The sequence below is a fragment of the Tachysurus vachellii genome, chromosome 24, assembly GCF_030014155.1.
Source record: "Tachysurus vachellii isolate PV-2020 chromosome 24, HZAU_Pvac_v1, whole genome shotgun sequence".
NCBI classification, from domain to species: Eukaryota; Metazoa; Chordata; class Actinopteri; order Siluriformes; family Bagridae; genus Tachysurus; species Tachysurus vachellii.
Genome location: NC_083483.1, coordinates 15,235,194 through 15,256,314, shown reverse-complemented (window position 1 = coordinate 15,256,314; position 21,121 = coordinate 15,235,194). Strand labels below are relative to the sequence as shown.

Genomic DNA, 21,121 nt, shown 5'->3' with positions numbered 1-21,121 from the left:
TTCCCTTCTCTACCTCTCTGTCTTGCTAATCTGTACAAGTCCATCTCACCTTCCCATGTGTCTAACCTGGCATCCAACTCATTGTTTGGTCTTTGTCACGTCCTTCTCCTCCATGATTCCTTATAATTCTGTCTACTTCCTTCAGTCCTTTCTCATCATCTATCTGAATTCCTCACGATGTCTCTCAGATTGTCTCGTCTATATAGAATGTTGTCTACCTGTCGGCTTAACAAAGTCCACCACTATCTGTCCTTCTAGGTTCCTTTCCTTAACACCAAACCTGCCCATCACCTCCTCATCACCTCTCTTCCCCTCACCAACATCGACTCTCTCCCATCTTCAAATACTCTCCATCACCTCATCTAACTCACTCCAGAATCTCTCCTTCTCTCCTAACTCACACCCTACTTGTGATGCACAACCACTGAACCTCTAAAACGTTCCTCACACACTCATCCTTCAGTATCACTCCTACCCCATTTCTCTTCCTATCCACATCATAATAAAACAGTTTATATCCCCCTCCAATACCACATACTTTGTTCCCCTTCCCCCTGGTCTCCTGCACACACAGTATATCTACCTTTCTTCTCTCCATCATGTCCACCAGCTCTCTACGTTTCCCTGTCATTGTATAAACATTAAGAGTCCCTATTCTCAGATCTATACTCCTGCCTTTCCTCTTCTCTCTCGGTCTACGAACCCTTCTCCCTCCTCTACTTCCTTGACCGACAGTAATGCTCTTCCTGACGCAACCCTCTTTATTTATCAGGGGTTTGGGTCCGGGACAGAAATCACTGAACCATGAACACACACAGACACACACACACACACACACACACCTCACTGTTGTTTTTCTATTCTGTAGGTGATCAGTAATAACAATCAGCACAGCGTCTCTTACACACTGTCAAGCGCTGAGACAGTGGTGGTGGAGTACACAGACGACAATGAGACTGACATGTTTCAGGTATACACACACACCTACACACACACACACCTACACACACACACACACACACACACACACCTACACACACACACACACACCCACCTACACACACACACCTACACACACACACACACCTACACACACAGACACACACACATACACTCACACACACACACCTACACACACAGACACACACATACACACACACACCTACACACACACATTCACACACACACAGACATACACACACACAAATGTGTATGTTGGTTTGACCTCTTCTGTACACAAAAATTCAGCAAAGTGTTTAACAAACTTTCTCTCTCTCTCTCTCTCTCTCTCTCTCAGATCGGTAGATGCAGTGAGAGCCAAATTGACATTGTGGTGGCAAACCCACTGGGCCATAGTAAAGGACACTCTGGTTCCTTCCAGAGCACCATCTCTCGGTTTGCGTGTCGGATTGTGTGTGAGCGTTCTCCACCCTACACTGCCCGAGTGTACGCTGCCGGCTTCGACTGCTCCAGGAACATCTTTCTCGGAGTGCGTTTCCTCTCCCTCTCTCTCTCTCTCTCTTTCTCTCAAACACACACACACACACAAATGGGGATGAAAAGTCTATATTAACTCTGTAGTTGCACTGAAGTGTAATATATATATATATATATATATATATATATGTGTGTGTGTTTGCTTTGCAGGAGAAGGCGGCTAAGTGGCGTTCACTCGGTGGTCAGATGGACGGTTTGACCACTAATGGCATTCTGGTTATGCGGCCGAAAGGCGAGTTTACTGGCTCGTGTGAGCCTGGAGTGTGGAGAGAGATCTCCGTCTGTGGCAACGTTCACACACTCCGAATGACCAGAGCTGCTCAGAGCAAGGGCCAGCAGGTCAGATACCATGTACACACAGACACACAAACACACACACACACAAAAAGTACACGCAAGATGGTTCAAGATGTTATTGAAGTCAATCTGCTTCTTCTGCATATTTGTCTAAGGTTTGTGATGGATGTGTGTGTGTGTGTGTGTGTGTAAATTCTAAAAAACAACATTAGTCATGCTCTGAAGCTTTTTCACAATGTATTGTTTCTGCACAAAGACACAGAGACATTTCTTAGTCATCGGAGCAGAGTTTTGTTTGACATGAACATGTATCTCATTAATTAAACATGTTTTGATTTCTTCAGAGTCTTGAGTGTGTATGCGCTAGCAGGAATATTATTGTTCTCCTCCTATTATGTTGATGTTGCATGAGTGACAGTTTAAATAGGAAGTCAACTGGTTACACTAACATGAATAAAAACAGTGGGTACAGAGATAAAGAGGTGTGGATAATGAGACACAGGACAAAGTTCAGTTTCTCTGAATATTCTATACATCTATATAGAATTGTATACAAATTCTTCACAACGTTCGTTCCCTCAGCAGCTTCCCCCACTTCTCTTTCTCTGTCGAAAAGTTTTCTCAACTTCTCATTTTTAAAGAGAAAACCTTATATATTCTGACTGTTAGAAAACGCAGGCACTGGAGACTCCTTTTGTAAATAAACACCTCCTTACAGAAAATGGCACCACATCATCTATTTAACCCTCCCCCACCCCCCCACCCCAACACACAAACACATACTCAGACTCACACAGAAGGGTTAGTCGGGAATGTGGTGCTGCCCCCTGCTGAAGCTGCAGAGTCAGTACAGGTGATCAGACTCCCTATAACCGATCATAGAAATCTCCTCCCATCTCTCTTTACATTTCTTATTATCATTTTCTACCTCTTTTTGTCTGTGCAGGTGATGGATGAGTCTCAGGTGCTGTTGGACGGATCTCTGATTGATCTGTGTGGTGTGACCCTGCTCTGGCGCTCTGCAGCGGCGCTCTCGCGCTCTCCTGGACCAGAACACTTGGAGGAGCTGAGGGTGAAGCTGAATGCTGCACGTCCACATTGTCCTGTCCTGCTGCACACTCTGGCCTTCCCCAGTCTGGACAAACCTGAATGCCATCAGCCGCAGCAACCCTGGGCCTACCTGTGCTGCGGCCACGTGCACGGCTTCCACCCGTGGCGGGGCAGAGGGAGAGAAGAGCACGAGGAAGAGAAGGAGGAGAATGAAGAGGATTTTGTGAAGGGAGCAAGGGAAAGTGACAAGGACAGGGAGTGCCCTCTGTGTCGGGCTCGAGGCCTGTATGTGGCGTTGACGCTGGGTCGTGAGTCACGGCTCTGTGTGGACACAGGCCCTCCATCTTATGCCTTTGTGCCATGTGGTCACGTCTGCTCAGAGGCCACTGTAGTGTACTGGAGTAAAACTCCGCTGCCCTGTGGTGCCAGTTCTTTTTACCCAGCTTGCCCCTTCTGCATGAAGCAGCTAGCACGAGACAGACCCTACGTCAGGCTCATCTTTCAGGGAGCGCCAGACTGAGCGCCCATGTATGTGATATGAATTTGGACAGCTTTCTTCACTGCCTGACCAACTGCTGCTCAAATCTGAATGGTATTGCTCTCACTGCTTCTCTGGCCCTGTCTTATTTTCCTTCCCGTCTTCCCTCTCTCTCACCACGCTGCCAGAAACTCCCAATGCTCTTGTGATGCTCTCAATGTCTTGAAATCAGTGATGTTGGCTCATGAAGCCTTGCATCCACTTGTGTATCTCACAGTCCTTCAGGAAGTCATAAACCCGTGACATGAAACAGCACTTTCCATTCCAAAAGACAACATTAAGGTGTCGCTGCTGTAGACAGACTGCACTGTTAGCACAGGCGTGTGTAAATGTTTATTTATCTATCAATATAAATATAAGTAAGCGACCAAGTATTTATCTACTGACCAATCCCAAGTCCTGCCAAGCTACACATGGTCCAGCTTCTGAAAAATTAGCGAGATGAACCCTGCTGATGTCATCCATACAAAATGACCCTTGAGGTTCAGAAACTTGAGGTTTATCATGTCTTAGAGTGATAAAAGCTAACAGCTAATCAAGCTAGCCATTGGACTATTTATTTGTGACAATCTTAATGTAAGATTAGCCTTCTATTTTGCGATACGATTATAGTTAGCTGGCTAATTGGAGTTACTCCAATGTAATGTTAGCTAGCTAAACTCTCAGTCTGATTGTTGCTGCTCTCTTGCTAACATCCTTCTTCTATTTCAGCTAACATTTTAATCACTAGGTTGTATCTGTCCAAGGGAAATTATGGATGAGTTATGGATGAAATTAATGATGGATAGCAGAGCCGCCAATCACATAAGCAAGGGCTTACAATTGGTCAAATGTGTATATATATATAAATAAAATAAATAAATTTTGTTTGGACTCACTAAAACATTCAGCACTGAGTGATATACAGGTACAAATTACAGCCACATGGTAAGGCTTTGACTGTTAAAGTGAAAAAATGCTGATGAAGGGGTGTGTCGAGTGAAATGTACAGTTTCTTAAATCTTCTGTGGCATTTACTCAAGCTGTACAGACACTTTAGTAGACCTGGTCATCACGGTATTGTGTTTTGTTCATTACTACACTCTATAAAAGGCACTTACTGCTTAAAAATTCAACAATCTGTACCTTTGGTGCTTGGACCCTGTCATCGCTGCTTGCAATTATCTTATTTCGTCGTTTTTGTTGTAGTTTTTTTTCTTTCATTCCAAAGTATGACATGACGCTGAACTTTTTTATGTTTAATATTAACCATGCTGAAACACACTACAGCGTAACTATTTTACATTTTTGACTCTGGGGCATTTTTTAAAAATAAAGTTTAATGGTAAAAACCTGTGTTTTTGTTGGAGGTGTAAGATTCATTAATACATATGGGATTTAATGATAGTCTTAGAAGAACACTTCACCTTTTTCTAATAATTAAATATATCAGCATATTATATGCTACTATAATATCGCTAACCATTAGCATTTTTAGCATTTAGCATATTTAAATTGACTATCATTTGCTTAGAGGAAAGAACTTAAGCTTGGTAAGTTAATGCCAGGCACAAAAACTGAGAAAATTACAGCCTGAAACCTTCGATTTTTAACCCAGTAACAGTATCAAAAATGGTTATGGATCAAAAATTAAGCCTTAGCAACCAAGATCTTCAACCTGGGAACCTTACAGTGCATCCAGAAAGTATTCAGAGCTCTTCAGTTTTTACACATTTTGGTATGTTAGTCTTTCCAAAACGGATTTAATTCATTACTTTTGTATTGTACAAACAATAGCCTATAAGAAGAACATGATAACATTTTGTTTGAAAACTTTGCAAAGTTATTAGAAATTTAAAAAAAAATAAAAATGAAAAAATAAAAAAAAAATCACACAGCATTTGTTTAATACTTTGTTGAAGCATCTTCAATCACAGGCTCGTGTCTTTATGAGTATGATGCTACAAGCTTGGCACATCTATTTTTTTCCCCTCAGTTTCTCCCGTTGTTCATTGCAGGACCTCTCAAGCTCCATCAGGTTGGATGGTGAGCATTGGTCATTTTAGATCTCTCCAGAGATGTTCAATCAGGTTCAAGTCATGGCAAAGGCTGTGAATAATTATGTTGGCTTGTAAGGGCTTTATAAGCTTATTATTATTATTTAATTAATTAATTTATGAAGAGTAATTCCTCTTAGGGGGGCACGGTGGCTTAGTGGTTATCACGTTCGCCTCACACCTCCAGGGTTGGGGTTCGATTCCCGCCTCTGCCTTGTGTGTGTGGAGTTTGCATGTTCTCCCCGTGCCTCGGGGGTTTCCTCCGGGTACTCCGGTTTCCTCCCCCGGTCCAAAGACATGCATGGTAGGTTGATTGGCATCTCTGGAAAATTGTCCCTAGTGTGTGATTGTGTGATTGAATGAGTGTGTGTGTGTGTGTGCCCTGCGATGGGTTGGCACTCCGTCCAGGGTGTATCCTGCCTTGATGCCCGATGACGCCTGAGATAGGCACAGGCTCCCCGTGACCTGAGGTAGTTCGGCTAAGCGGTAGAAGATGAATGAATGAATAATTCCTCTTAGAGCTTCACTCGACACCATGTGACGTCACAAATTTCCACAACATTGACATGTGACATATCAAAACACTCAGGCCAATGAGGGGAATTGCGTCAGGGGTATTAAGATGATGTCACATGCTCGTATCCCCTCGCCTACAAAAGTATTGGCACCCTAAGGTGCTGTAAGGTTAAGGCTGTAACATAAAGAGCTAAGATGCTTTAGCCTGAAATATTCACAAACAGGAATTTCAGACCAATAATTTAAGGTTAGGAAAATAAACTCAGAACTCTAAATGTAAAAAGTTACCTTAACCCAGAAACTTAACAATCCAATAAACTAAACCTAGGACTTAATTCTGGATGATTTAGTAACAACTATTTATGTAGAGAATCAGTTCAAACATAAGATCAGTGTGTGGTTCTGGAGGCTATAGAGACAGCTCTTATTCCTTTATAGCAATATTAAAAGCAAAAACCCCAGAAGAAGCGGTTAAATTTGCTCGACTGCGTTTGATGACCGCTAGATGGCAGCAGTGCGCATGTGACGTTAAGAGAAGCGCGCTGTGCAAAATGCATAGATATCTATCTACACCTAGATGTCGCCTTGGGGTTCTAAAAATGCGTCAAAACCGCCGCCATCTTGGAACAGGGGTCTTGTACTTCAAATTCATGGACGACGCCGGACATTTTTGCTGCGTTTGGATGTTCAAATGAACGAAATCTAAAAACCAAACAGCAACGGATTGCATTACACAAGTTAGAATGTGTTTTATGATATTGAATGTTAGGAAATTATATTTCTGGTTACGTTGGTTTGTTTCAGTCCTTGGTTAACAACCGCAGCTAATCCATGCTAGTTACCCATTAGTTTTTGACAGTTAGGAAAACACTTAAGTAAAGTTGGCAGCATATTCACAGATTCGAGTTTCCCGACACCTTTTCTAATGTGTTACAATATTGTGTTGTATCCGTCAACGCAACTAACTGTAAGCTGTTTACAATTTACAAACAAATTTATAAACAAAATGTAAACAACCATGTAACTTTTATGTTTAATGACAGCCTATGTTTTATATTTCTATTAACTTAAAGTTACAGTTGGTTTTAAAGTACAATTTGAATTTTTTGTAAGAAATATGAAATGTTTTAATAAATATTTTTTCATACAGCACTTTTGCCTTTGGTTTTTATTAAGTTGTATAGCAATTTAAAATGGCTTTAATTGTAATAGCATAACACCAACATATTTGTAACAGGTTGCAGTTCGATTTTGAAAAATCATCGATTTACAGCATTTTCTAGGTAAAACTAATACAACATATTGGCTTTTAGTGTAATTACAAGATCTTACTAGCAACTTTAGTTGTCCAAGTAGTTGACAATGCTCTCCCTGTTAAACGACAGAAGGACACTTTGCAGCAGTGCCCAGCTATAGTCTGTTTCGATCTGGTGCACTCTTAGTTTTGTGTACTGTGTACGTTTTCGGAGGAACTGCATCATCCAGAACGTGATTTGTGGTATAGAGTGTTTATTTGTCAGCATCTCACAGACAGAGGGTTGGAGGAGCATTCTGACCACATCCAGGCACTGAGAGAGTAGTAAAGGACTCTTTTGGTCTGACCAGGAACTTCTGATGCAACATTTCCTGTAGCATCAATCTATAGGGTCAGTGGAGTCTTCTTTCTTAGGTGTTGCACACAACTATGCTTACTCCTGTTTCCGTGTACATATGTAGGCTGAAGGGGTCCACTTGAAAGTTCCGTATGTACCCAGGCACTTTGTGAAATTTGGTGTCACATTCCTTCATGATATTTCGAGTGAGGTTCATCTCCATGAACATGTCATCATGAATTCTTTTGCTCTTTCTAAACTCTGAACTAATCACGTTTAGAACATTTTTGTTCAGACTTTGCGTTATGTTTCATGAAATTAGTTCAGGAATGGGTGTTTTTTGAAGTTTACTGTGAGAGAATTGGCTTAACTCCTTTGTGTTTTCTGTTTAACCCTCTGTGTTTTTTGCTAGTCTGAATTTTCATTCACTTTTTTTGTGTGCAATTTGTCCTCTTTGTAGCACATAGATCTTAACTGGGTCGTCTCCCACTGGCTCCTTTTTCCTTTTAAAGTAGTATTTTGCACTGCAGGAAGGGAATGTACAAACTGCTGTAATATTTAAATAGGGACTATTAATTTTCCGGCTGTGAGGAGTTTTAATATGCTGGCTCCTGAAGGAAAGGGTACAACAGGGATTTTTCTTTTTGAAACTGTTGTACAACACATGGGTCCACGGTTGTCTCAGTTTTGTAGAACCATGCAGTGGAACAACTGTTTGCCAGTTCTCTCTGTTCACTGTAATTATGAACCTTTTTGAACACTGTTTTGTGTTCCCTCTTTTTCCATGTTCAGTTTGGACTCCACTCTGTAATGAGACATTCTCTTGTTCATCTTCTCCATCACTTTGGTCTAATACAACCTCAACATATGTGAAGTCTTCCTCCACTTGATCTATATTCTGCTGTTCATCTTCTCCATCACTTTGGTCTAATACTACCTCAACATCTGTGAAGGCTTCCTCCACTTGATCTATATTCTGCTGTTCATCTTCTCCATCACTTTGGTCTAATACTACCTCAACATCTGTGATGTCTTCCTCCACTTGAACTATATCCTGCAATGACACATTCTGTTGCACATCTTCTCCATCACTTTGGTCTGATACTACCTCAACAGCTGTGATGGCTTCCTCCACTAGAACTATATTATGCAATGACACATCCTGTTGTTCATCTTCTGTAACCTGTCTTTCGTCATCATTTTTGTCTGTCTTGAACACTGATGGCTCTTCAGTTTTACAGTCAGTCGCTTTATTATTCATTACCTGAGGATCATTTGTTTGTTGTTCAGTAACCAAGTCCCTTACTCCGTTTCGGTTTGTGGTCCACATCACCCACAGCCAATGACGGTTTTTCTTATGATCTTGACCAAACAGGCGCTGAGAGAGTTTAGACCAGATCCTTGAAGAGTAACTTGTATCCGTCTTTGAAATATTAAAACTCCTCATTGTTCTGACTAAAGCATCGATGCCACCAACCATTGCACACAAGTCTTTCCTCTGCACTTTCTGTCCTTTTTTAACTCTACCCATTTTGGGTCGAAATTTTCTCTCTGAAAAAAAGGGAACAAGGGAACAGACGAATCTTTAAACCTTTCGTCAAGATACATTCAGTTTGTGCAATAAAAATCTTTTTGCAATAAGAGAAGTAGGCACTACATATGTAAAGCCACAGTTCACACTTTAAACAAACACTTAAAACAAATTAATTAGGGCTGTTTATCGATTACAATTATTCATCAGATTGATTATATTTCATTTTATTTAATTAATGTTGATAACTGACAGGTAATCCCCTGCGTGTGTGTTTGTGTGTGCTGCAACGTTGTGGTGCTTCATTTACAATATATATGATCACGGACTCCAATAAACCTCACTTTGTTTTGCTTACCTTGGTCCGTCGCGTGTTTATCATTACAACATGACATTCCCGTATTTAATTATAAATGCATTCATTGATTTTTTTTTAAAACACTGTACTTGTGTTTTATATTTTCTTTTTTGTATTGATGATTTCTATAGATGGTTTATTATCACATTTATTAAGTAATTATAAAATCTTTTTTTATCTCTTTAAATATCAGAATTACTTTGTCATTTAGTGCATTTATTTATAGATTAATACATCAAATAGCAAATTAACACCCTTTAAATGTTTATTTTTATTGTTCAAGCACTTAATGGAATGCATTGTTACTATCTGCACTATCAACAATAACACGTTGTTGATGTCAGTCACTCGTCATTAACATGCAAATGACATTAAAACAAACTTTAAAATCTAACATTCAGACTCCGTCATGAATTGATTAAACGCGTCATTTTATTTTTGTATTATTTACTCAAACTAAATTAACAGTAGCTGGAACTGCCCCATATAAATAGGCTACATATATAGAGCACATCAAATCAATATCCCTAATATATAATTTGGATAATATTTAAAGACATGATAGGTTCAGTCTGAACAGCTATATAGGAATAATTACCAGAGATGGGGACTCGAGTCATATGACTTAATTCGAGTCAGACTTAAGTCGCGAATTTGAGACTTGCTTGACAAATATTTAAAAAAAGCCTTGACTTGACATTAATGACTTGAGACTTAAGCTGCGTTCACACTGCAAGTCTTAATGCTCAATTCGGATATTTTGCTCAGATCTGATTTTTTTGTTTGGCTGTTCACATTACCTTTTAAAATGTGGCCTATATCAGATACCAGTGTGAACTGTTTGCTGTTTCGAACTGACCCGCATGCGCAAGTTGGCGAGGTTATGGAGAAAGTAAGCATTTTCACTTTTCTTTCTAAATGTTTGTGTAATGGCAGCACAGAGACTTAGTGTTTTGAAAATTTTCGGATGTCGAGGGCAACTTTTGTTTATTTGATCCATTTTGTAGGCGCAGTCACGTTTGTGTGCGTACTCGCCGGCGCATAATTGTGACGAATGTCGATGTAGATTGCCGTAAAAGGTGCATCAAATCCACCTTCGTTGGAAAAAATCAGATTTGGGTCTGATTCAGGACCACATATGGAAGTGGTCTGAATCTGATTTGAAAAAATCTGGGCTAGATTTGAGTGTTCACACTACTCCTGAAGAAGTCTGACCTGGTCACTTGACCCCAAAAAAAATCAGATTTGGGCCACTTTTACCTGCAGTGTGAACTTGGCCTTGCTTGTGACTTGCACATGTGACAGGCCACGTTCACACTGAATCAGACCCAAATCTGATTTTTTTTCCAATGTGGCCGCAGTGTGAACAGCCAAGGTGGACTTTTACGTAAATGTCTACATGCAACGGCGTGCTGCGTGTGACGTCATTGTTATTCTTCGTTTGCGCATGCGGGTCAGTTCGAAACAGCAAACAGTTCACACTGGTATCTGATATAGGCCACATTTTAAAAGGTAATGTGAACAGCCAAACAAAAAAATCAGATCTGAGCAAAATATCCGAATTGAGCATTAAGGCCATGTTCACACTGCAGGTAAAAGTGGCCCAAATCCGATTTTTTTGGGGTCAAGTGACCAGGTCAGACTTCTTCAGGAGTAGTGTGAACACTCAAATCACTTCCATATGTGGTCCTGAATCAGACCCAAATCTGATCTTTTCCAATGTGGCCGCAGTGTGAACAGCCAAGGCGGATTTGATGCGACTTTTACGTCAATCTACATCGACATTCGTCACAATTACTGGTAACGTGTGTGTTGAGAGTGTTATATAAAGTGGTTACGTGAACCAGCTCATAATGTTTGCATTGAATACATCACGTTATAGCATTACTTCCTCCATAACCTCGCCAACTTTTTAGCGCGACGGCGTGCTGCGTGTGACGTAATTGTTATTGTTCGTTTGCGCATGCGGGTCAGTTCGAAACAGCAAACAGTTCACACTGGTATAAATAAGACTTGCAGTGTGAACGCGGCCTACTCCCACCTGTGATAATTACCAACTAAACCATAGGCTACAGTTAATATAGTATTAGTATTATTATTATTATTATTATTATTATTATTATTAAAAGCAAAGCAAAGTAAAACAAACTTACATGCAGGACTAAGAATGGGACTTGACCAGAAGATAAACTGTCAGACGACTCCAAATGCCTGAAGAGATTATTTCCCGATCGTAGTTTTTACAGACTATAGAGCCTTTTAACACCTGGTCACCTGGTTCCGTTTACATTAGGCCACAGAAACGCGTCTCGACGAATCCGATATCGATCCGATCTTTCTACTCCCGCCTAAAATGCAAATATATTTTACCTCATTTCCGGGGTAATTGAAACGGAACACGCTTTTGGTGTAGGCGGTTTTCAGAACGCAATCAAAAAGAAGACGAAAAACACGCGTTACGACGTTTATGCTACAAAAAACAGCGTTTACTGTGTGTTTCTGGCGCGATGCACGACTCGTGAGTCAGTTGTGAGTGACGTACTTCCGTTTGGGAGGAGTTTAGTGCTGACGTATGTGGCTTGAACTATTGCAATTCCTAAGAGTTTTGTATTTCTTTTAAAGAATTCTAGTTCATTGCAAATTAATATAGATGACTTTTGTGGTAGTTTAAACATCAGCAATGTTAATATCTTTAAGAAAAAGTGTAGCAATTATATTATAAGACATATATATATATATATTATAAGGTTTTTTTGGTCTTCCTTATTTAGTAATATATACTGGGATAAAACATGGAAAATACTGAACAAGTTTTGTGTCAACAATAAAATTAAGGAGGTGTCTTACAAAATTCTACATAGGATTTATCCTGTTAAACATGTTCTGGAAAGATTTAAGCTTAATATTTCATATGATGGCGAATTTTATGGTCAGGAAAAGGGAAAAATTTTGCATCTGTTTTATCACCGTATCTACTTAAGACTTTTTTGGAAAGATGTGGAAAATTATATTAGTAGAAAATTGGGTTGTATGGTAGAAAATGGTGTATTTGATGTGTTTTTTTATTTTGAGGGAGATAATTTGGAAAGTAATGAACGATATATTATACAGCTATTTATTGTGTTAGGAAAGAACCATATACACAAAACAACGTGGGCTCTTCGTAAACCAAATCTGTCCCATTTTATGTATGAGTTCCAAGTTATACAGTACTCCTTCGGAAAAAGTAAAAAAACAAAAAAGCTCAGAAAACATGTAATATTTTAAAAGAATTCAAGTTTTGTATTTTTTTCTTTCTTGATTGATACCTCTTGTTCATGTGGCATTGAACAAAATGTGTATTTTGTGTTTGATGTTGTTATGCAATAAAAAAAAAATGACAACTGTCCAGTTTCAAGTGGTTTGTACGATCGGATTTATATCCGTCTCAAAAACGTTTCGGAGGGTTTTTAGACCTTGTCTTTTTACCATCGGATAGCTATCAGATCACAGAAATCGCATGAAGTGACCAGGTGTAAAAAGCCCCATAGTCACCCCCTGCAACCATAATTTGATTGGTTTAATGGCAGTAGCCACGAGACAACCATGCACAATTGTATATATAAACTCTCTTTTAAAATCCAGAAAAAAAAGTTTTGTCATCACACTTTTGCATGTATGAAGAAATTACCCAGAATCAACATTATATTAATGAAAACTATGCAAAAAAATTTACATTTTACATTTTGGATAGTAACTTGATCTTTGTCTCTAACCAATAAGCAAGTATGGGGAGTATCTGAATGTAACCTAGTTCCATACTGAAATTTGAAAGCTGTGTTTAATTTCAGTTTTACATATTTGTTATATCATTCTAAAGGGGCGGTAATCCAGTAATATCCACATTACTAAAGGGATTACATTGAATTTTAATGTAATTTATTTCATTCAAACATTATGTAGTCTGTAACAGGCAATTCATGTAAACAGCAATTGGTGATTCTCAAACTCTGGCAGTCTGCTGAAACATTCTAATCTACATTTCTGCTTATAAGTTTCATAGCTGTAAGAAATAAAAAAATGTGAGTGAATATAAAACGATGAGGATGAAGAGCTTAATGAAGAACAAGAAGTTTATTCCAGTATAGCAGTGACAAAATACATGGAGTACTTTGGGTTCATCGGAGTCATTAAGAACCCAGAACAAATCCTGCTCATCTTTTTGTAGATTAAATGAAGTTCCGCTTTGAATATGTATTGAGCTTAAGAGCTGAGTGTCTCCCAAATGGCTGGGCTACACCTTGTTGTCTAGCTGATTGTCTTTAAATGTTAATCATGGTCACATACACCTTGGCTTGGTATTGTTACAATTGTTATCAACCAAGTGGTCACTTTAAATGGTAATCGCGGTCACGTAGACCCTTTGTTTGTGGCGATCCTTGATGTCCTGCTGCCGCTCCCATACTAACGATTGAATCAAGTTTATACGTTTAGAGTCCAAAACGTGTTACCTTATGATACTTAAACCTTTTTAGGAATGAGCTCTTTTAGATGTGTGCCTTGGAGTGGAATTTGGGTGCAGTTATCTGTAATTTCTTACATAACCCTGGAAGAATAGGCAAAACTCATAAAAATTGAACATTATTTTTATTTTGGACAGTCATGAATAAACTATTTCACATAATAGATAGAGAAAAAACTCCAAAATACAAAATGTCCCTTGTTTGTTCTGAATAGTTACACTGCCCTGAATAGTTGCAGATTCTCAGATTTTCCAGTATTTTCTTTTGTCCAGCAGTGACTTTATGATTTTGAGATCCATCTTTTCACAAAGAGCAAAATTAAGGGACTTAAACACTTAAATATTACAAAAGGTAAAACATTTACAGATGCTCAAGAAGGAAAGTATTCTAAAGTATTTAGATTAAGTTACACAACTGCAAACCTGGTGTAAGGTAATGAAGAACGTTACAAATAGCTATTTAAAGCATATATTTTGTAATCTGTAGTAAAAAGCAGTTTTAAAATATCCTTCTAAACACGGTTAAAATGACAGATTTTCCAAATAAAAAATGTTCATGGGAAAAAATTGCTTGTTTTGTTTTCCGGTTACAAAGTTATAAGTTCATTTATTTATAACAATTAGTATTTCTAGCATTACATACGAAGACTTCAGATGCAAAAGCCTCTAAGTGCCGTCTCAACTTTTCGTATAAAATGAGCATTTTTATCAAGCTTGTATGTTTAGGTTTAGTCATTTTACTTTAATGGCAATTAATAGGTCATTTTCATTGCCATGAAAGTGAAATAAGTGAACATAAACACACGCTTCATAAAAATACTAATTTTAGAAGAAAAGTTCAGATGACACTCTTCATATATTCTACAAAGATTATATACAAGAAATAAAATAAAATATAAATGAAAAAAATTCTGCAGTCAAGGCAATATTAGCGATGGAGACAATGTCAGTGATGCCAGAGAAGGTCTTCAGGTGCAAAGCATCTCTCGTTCTCCTCATGTTCCAGCATTTTATAGACAATCTAACCTCTTGAGGTCATCTTCTTTGGCATTTCTCTGATTTCTCAGTCTAAAGGCTTTTGCTTTTGTTTCCGAACTCTTCTCTTTTGCATGCGCCTGATAAAATCTCAAAACAACAGTTGTAGTGTCTTTCTTTAATAATCAGTTATCTTATTAAACACTTTAACAAAAACAGCTGTTTTGTTGTTCTTAATAAAGAATTATTACATTCTTTATTAAATGCTTTACAAAAACAGTTGCCTCTCATTTTTAATGAGTAATTAATATATGCTTTAATAAATTTGTTACGCCAGTTGTCTTTTTTATTTCTATAAACCAAACATCTATTTCTTCTTTAAATAAAAAGTTATCTCTTATAAATCTCTAATGTCTATTTTTCCACACAGACAGGCCATGTTTTTTTCTTTATCTTGTGGGGAAATAATTTTAGGACATTGTTTTATTTCAAGTATACTTTTTTGTATCGTGCTGAAGCCAAATCGAGTTACAACGCTAGTTAAATTCCAACTTTACATTAGTCTTATGGTTCCTGTATCTCATTAATATGAAAGGAAAGGCCAAAGTAACTCAGGATATCATCTGTCTCTTTGTGACATATGTTCCATTGTTTAAGGTGACCATTGGTTTCAAGGTCTGAGTCAAGAAGGAATGTCAAGCATTAGAGGTGAACTCATTCCTATGATAACGAAGTGGTCTGAGAAAGACTGTTATGTTAAGCTAACAAATGCAAATATGTCAGGCCTCACAGGTAATGGGTGTGTTTGCACAACAAAAGCAGGAGAACAATGGAGCTGAAGGCCTGTGAAAATCGCAACAGGGGTGCTAGTAGGTGTTGGGTCCAGGGAATTTACGCAAATTTGCGCAGGGTTAGTAAATCTAAATCTAAATTAGATTTACTAACCCTGCGCAAATTTGCGTAAATTCCCTGGACCCAACACCTACTAGCACCCCTGCTGAGATTTAGGGTGGGTGAAATTCCAGGATCTGGTGTGGATCATGCTTTGATTGTTACCTGAGTGTTTTGTCTCTATCTGATGGGACTGCCCCCTAAAATGTGTATAATTACAAAGTATTACATCTTAAGTGATGTGACATACGGCTAAGTGCGGCGCCCGTTTCAGTACGCTCTGACTTGAAGACTCGTGTTCATTGTGTATCTACAATAAAGACTACTGCACAAGGAAATCCAAGTCTCCTGGTCTTCTCTGGAAAAAGTTTACAACAATCTTCAAATCACAGTTGTGTCTGTCTGTATTATTACTCTTATAACTCACTTATCTCAATAAGTGTTTTTGTTCTTAAATCTCAGTTGTGTTCTCATTATTATTCTTTATAAGCAGAAGAGGTACTGGTGTGTTGCTTTGTACTTTGAAAATACATGATACTAATTATGATATTTTTTTTAGGAATGTGGCTGCAACACTTTCACCATCGTCTGATACTCGCACGAGACGCAGCAACGCGACTGGGAACAATAAAGAGTACGTCCACATGTACTCATTTTTCTGTTATATTTTATATTAGTATATATTAGTTATATATTATTATTACTAATGTGTTGCTTAGTACTTTGGAAAATACACAATGATACTAATTCTGATTTTTTTTTTTTAGGAATGTGGCTGCATCACCTTTACCTGTTACTCACATCCGCCGTAGGTCTCTTTCAGTTCTCAAAGTAACTGAGACTAATGTGTAAGTACAGTTTATTAAAGTGTCACTGTAGAATAATTTTATTTTATTATAAATAATTTTTCTAACCCTAACCATTTATTTATTTATTTACAGATTTAACACCGACAGTGATGATGCACCGGTTGCAAAGAGACTCAAGACCAACATCCAGGCGAGCAGCAGGCGGTCCGTTCTGTCATGGAAAACAGAGACTGATATTGATGTGGTTCCACACACTTTGAGTTTCTTTCCTGCACGGGAACCTGGACCACAGCTGAGTCCTGCGGATGCACACACACCCCTGAGTCTCTTCAAAATGTTTTTTTCTGAGAATGCGGTTTCAACTCTATGCTGTAACACCAACGCTCAGGCTGCCAGGGCAACAGCAAAGGGTTGCAAGTATAAATGGAAAGATGTCAGCGCCACTGAGATGTACCGCTACATTGGACTACTATTTTATATGACCATGGTAAAGATGATCTCCATCAGGGACTACTGGAGACAGGACAACATTTTCTCTGTGCCTTTTCCTGCCAAAGTAATGTCAAGAGATAGATACCGCACTATTTCATGGAATGTGCACATGAGTCACCCAGAAGAAGACAAGGTAAATGACAGGAAAAGGGGCACAGCCGAACATGACCGTCTTTTCAGGGTCAAACCTCTTATGGACACTATCCGTCGAGCTTGTATAAAACTCTATCATCCTAAAAGAAACTTGGCTGTGACACAGTACATGAAAGCTAAACCAACCAAGTGGGGCTTCAAGTTGTTTTTGCTTGCAGATTCTTCAAATGGATATTGGACACACCTTGGAAATGCAAAACATGTAATGTTCCCTTGTGTGTTCAGTTAGATAGGAACTGTTTTGAACAATGGCACGACGACATTTAACTCCATTCTCAAAGATTCACAGTGTGTGATGGCTTACAAATTTATATCTTATTTTTTATATTGTGAAGTATTTTTAGATGCACACCAAACTGTACATTTACAGCTGACATTTAGAATCATTCCCTTTTAATCAGCACTATATTGTACTGGTCATATACAATATTGTTACTTGTATATATTTTGTTACTTTATTATTTATTTTAAGCATTGTATTGTTCATGGTTTTTTTAACATTAGTAAAATAAAAGTCTTATTTTGTCAATTATAGATATAAATACAATCTTTTGTACACTATTTTATTAAACTACAAGCAAAAGATTTTCTCTATAAATCTCCCCACATTCATTCTTTTGTCAACACAATCCAGACTAAGCCATTAGCCATTGTAAAAAATGTTTTCAACACTCACTCTCTCTCACTCACTCATTTTCTACCGCTTATCCGAACTACCTCGGGTCACGGGGAGCCTGTGCCTATCTCAGGTGTCATCGGGCATCAAGACAGGATACACCCTGGACGGAGTGCCAACCCATCGCAGGGCACACACACACACTCTCATTCACTCACGCAAACACACACTGGACAATTTTCCAGAGATGCCAATCACCCACCCACACACACACCCACACCCAGCCACACCCATACACCCACACACCTACACACACCCCCACACACACCCACACACAAAATAAAGTTCAGTGTATTCATTTCATTGGTTTTCAATGCATCATGAAATTGGAAACATTTACAGCCTGAAGCGAAGCAGCCCTGGTTTTAGAGGCAAGATGTAAACAGCTGGGAATTTTCATCTATTTTTAATGAATTTCATAGTGATTATAGTAAACAAGACTAAAACACATTATGACTTTAAAGTTGCCATGTAATGCTAATGTTTGCTAGCTACCAGGAACGACTTAAGCCATGTTGCAAAACAGTGGACGAGCTAGACAAGAATATAAATTTTGGTAGCAAACGAGTTAATATCGTTGCTTCTTGTTCACAGAGCTTGAAGTGGAAATTTTTAACAGGGTGATCGAGGGATATGCTGTTACTCTCTCCTGTAAAACGACCTGCAGACTCACCACCAAGCCGACATTCACCTGGTACAAAAACGGAGAACAATTATACACCTACAACAAACGGCTTCATCTGCAGTCAGTCAGGCAAAAGGATACAGGGAATTACAGCTGTGCTATACTGGGACATAATTATCAATCCCCTGCTGTCACTCTTGAAGTCCAATGTGAGTAAATATTTATTCCCTCAGATAAATATATAAAACCCAAATTCCCATTTGTTATAATTTATTTCCCATAAATTAATTCCCATTTGTTATAAAGCTGTAATTAATTCCACAAACAAGCCGACATCTACAGTCTATTACTGGGTAACAATAGAAACATTTTTTAAAAGCTGCATGCGTATTAACCTCTTTTTTTGTTTACATCACATATTATACAATCACTCATACACCAATATTTATAAATGGTAAAAAACTAAAATAACTGCTGTGTTTTGCATAGGTTACAGTACTGCAGATTTCACACAAAAATAATACTATATAAAAAAAGATAATTGTCCAAAACTATACATCTTTTAAAAAGAGAGAAAAGTGTAACCGTCAGGTGTAAGTTGCATTCAACAGAATTCTTATTTGCACCAGAATCAACCAGTCTTTACCAGAAATTGTCATGTGTCACACTAATTAAAGTCCCTCGCTACAAAAGATAACCCAAACTACAATCCCAAATTAAATTAAATTAACTGTAACGAGGAGTCGTAAGACGGATGATCCATTTGCAGCTTTTTTAATAAAGACAAACTCGTAGTCGTACAGGCAAGGTCAAGGCAAATAAACACAATCTCAGAGAGCAGGCAGAAATCGGAATCGGTAAGACAGGAAGAGGGTCAGGGGCAGGCAGCAAACAATCAGAAACCAAAACACAGAAGCAGAAACCGAAAACAGAAAATCGCTCAGAATGATTGTCGAAACAGATCAAGACTTCGCACTGGTGTCAAGTTCAAGTTCAGTCTTTATACAGTAGGAAGCGGTTGATGAGGAACAGGTGGTGGAGTAATCAGAGTCAGTGGTGGATTCTGGGAGGTGTAGTCCGTGAGAGCTAGTATTCTGGAGACGCTTCTCTGTGTTGGTGTTCGGTGGGTGTGGGAGGTGCGCTGACCGCGACATTAACAATACATGAAATAAATTAAACTTAAACAAGACCACTTAATACAAATCAGTTTTTCCCCTATTCATCTCGGCCACAAACACCAATTTAGACCCTGGTTCCCTTGTTTATTAAAATCCTAACTAAGCAAATTCTAAGCCTAGTCTAGTTTATAATCATTGATTTTGATGGTTTCCTTCGGTCTCCTTCATTACAGCACTTCTATACCCAAATTCACATTTAATACTTAAGTTACAGTAACAAAATACAATACACTTTACATGATTATTTTCAAGACATTTTTTAAAATTTTAAAATTAAAAATGAAAAAAGAATAATGCAAGAAAACAAAAACCAGAAACTGATTATTTCATTAGTAAGAAACCAGAAGTTGTCGGAACAAGGTGTGCGACACACCACATATGCACCGGCCTAATGTTTACAGAGGTGCCGCCACGTTTAGATTCTTAGTGCTAAGAAAGGTGAGCCGATTATTTAAACACAAAACCCCTTCATTATGTGCTGTTTACATTTATATCTTTAGATCCTCCAAAGAATGTCTCAGTGACCATCAGTCCCTCTGGTGAGATAGTGGAGGGCCGTTCAGTGACTCTGACCTGCAGCAGTGATGCTAACCCACCTGTACAGAGCTACACCTGGTATAAGGTGAATGAAAGCTCACCTGTAGGATCTGGACAGAGTTACAGCTTCACACTGACCTCCAGCAGCAGTGGATGGGTAAAGAACATATACACAATAGAACATATGTACAGTATACACTCACCAGCCACTTTATTAGGTACACCTGTCCAACTGCTCGTTAACTCAAATTTCTAATCAGCCAATCACATGGCAGCAACTCAATGCATTTAGGCATGTAGACATGGTCAAGACGATCTGCTGCAGTTCAAACCGAGCGTCAGAATGGGGAAGAAAGGTGATTTAAGTGACTTTGAACGTGGCATGGTTGTTGGTGCCAGACGGGCTGGTCTGAGTATTTCAGAAACTGCTGATCTACTGGGATTTTCACTCACAACCATCTCTAGGGTTTACAGAGAATGATCCGAAAAAGAGAAAATATCCAGCGAGCGGCAGTTCTGTGGGCGCAAATGCCTTGTTGATGCCAGAGGTCAGAGGAGAATGGCCAGACTGGTTCGAGCTGATAGAAAGGCAACAGTAACTCAAATAACCACTCCAAGAACCTTGAGGCAGATGGGCTACAGCAGCAGAAGACCACACCCGTAAGTAAGGTGTACCTTAGTATAGAGTGTATATATTACAGGTGTGCAAAGGCGTGAAAACAGGTGGATGGAGTGGGGCAAACACACATGGAAACACAAAACAAACAAAATCACATAGCACATAAACAAAACAGTGACATAGAGGTCGCCCTATGGTGTTCATGCAGAGAATTATTCAAGCAGTGAATGATAGTTTCATAGACCATAAG

General features: G+C 38.7%; 2 protein-coding genes across 4 annotated transcripts in view; one reads left to right on the top strand and one right to left on the bottom strand.

Annotated features, from left to right (window-relative positions):
- peli1a (pellino E3 ubiquitin protein ligase 1a) overlaps nucleotides 1-4,713 on the top strand; it is a 13,855-nt gene extending 9,142 nt beyond the window's left edge. Inside the window, exons 4-7 of the mRNA XM_060860529.1 lie at nucleotides 869-970; nucleotides 1,298-1,489; nucleotides 1,648-1,836; nucleotides 2,741-4,713. Coding sequence (XP_060716512.1) covers nucleotides 869-970; nucleotides 1,298-1,489; nucleotides 1,648-1,836; nucleotides 2,741-3,364 — 1,107 coding nt within the window. The 3' untranslated portion in view covers nucleotides 3,365-4,713. The remainder of the gene's footprint in view (nucleotides 1-868; nucleotides 971-1,297; nucleotides 1,490-1,647; nucleotides 1,837-2,740) is intronic.
- A 2,370-nt stretch (nucleotides 4,714-7,083) lies between these two features.
- Nucleotides 7,084-11,942, bottom strand: LOC132839520 (uncharacterized). Of its 3 annotated transcripts, none has more exons than XM_060860543.1 (3): nucleotides 11,569-11,942; nucleotides 8,635-9,077; nucleotides 7,084-8,541 (listed from the first exon to the last, which is right to left on the bottom strand). In XM_060860543.1, the coding sequence occupies exons 2-3, from the start codon at nucleotides 9,055-9,057 to the stop codon at nucleotides 7,948-7,950; spliced, it is 1,017 nt and encodes a 338-aa protein (XP_060716526.1). In that variant the 5' UTR covers nucleotides 9,058-9,077; nucleotides 11,569-11,942; the 3' UTR covers nucleotides 7,084-7,947. The 3 variants fall into 3 exon arrangements, with proteins under 3 accessions (XP_060716526.1, XP_060716527.1, XP_060716525.1); XM_060860544.1 differs by having other exon boundaries at nucleotides 7,084-8,463; XM_060860542.1 differs by having other exon boundaries at nucleotides 7,084-9,077.
- Nucleotides 11,943-21,121: the final 9,179 nt, after the last annotated feature.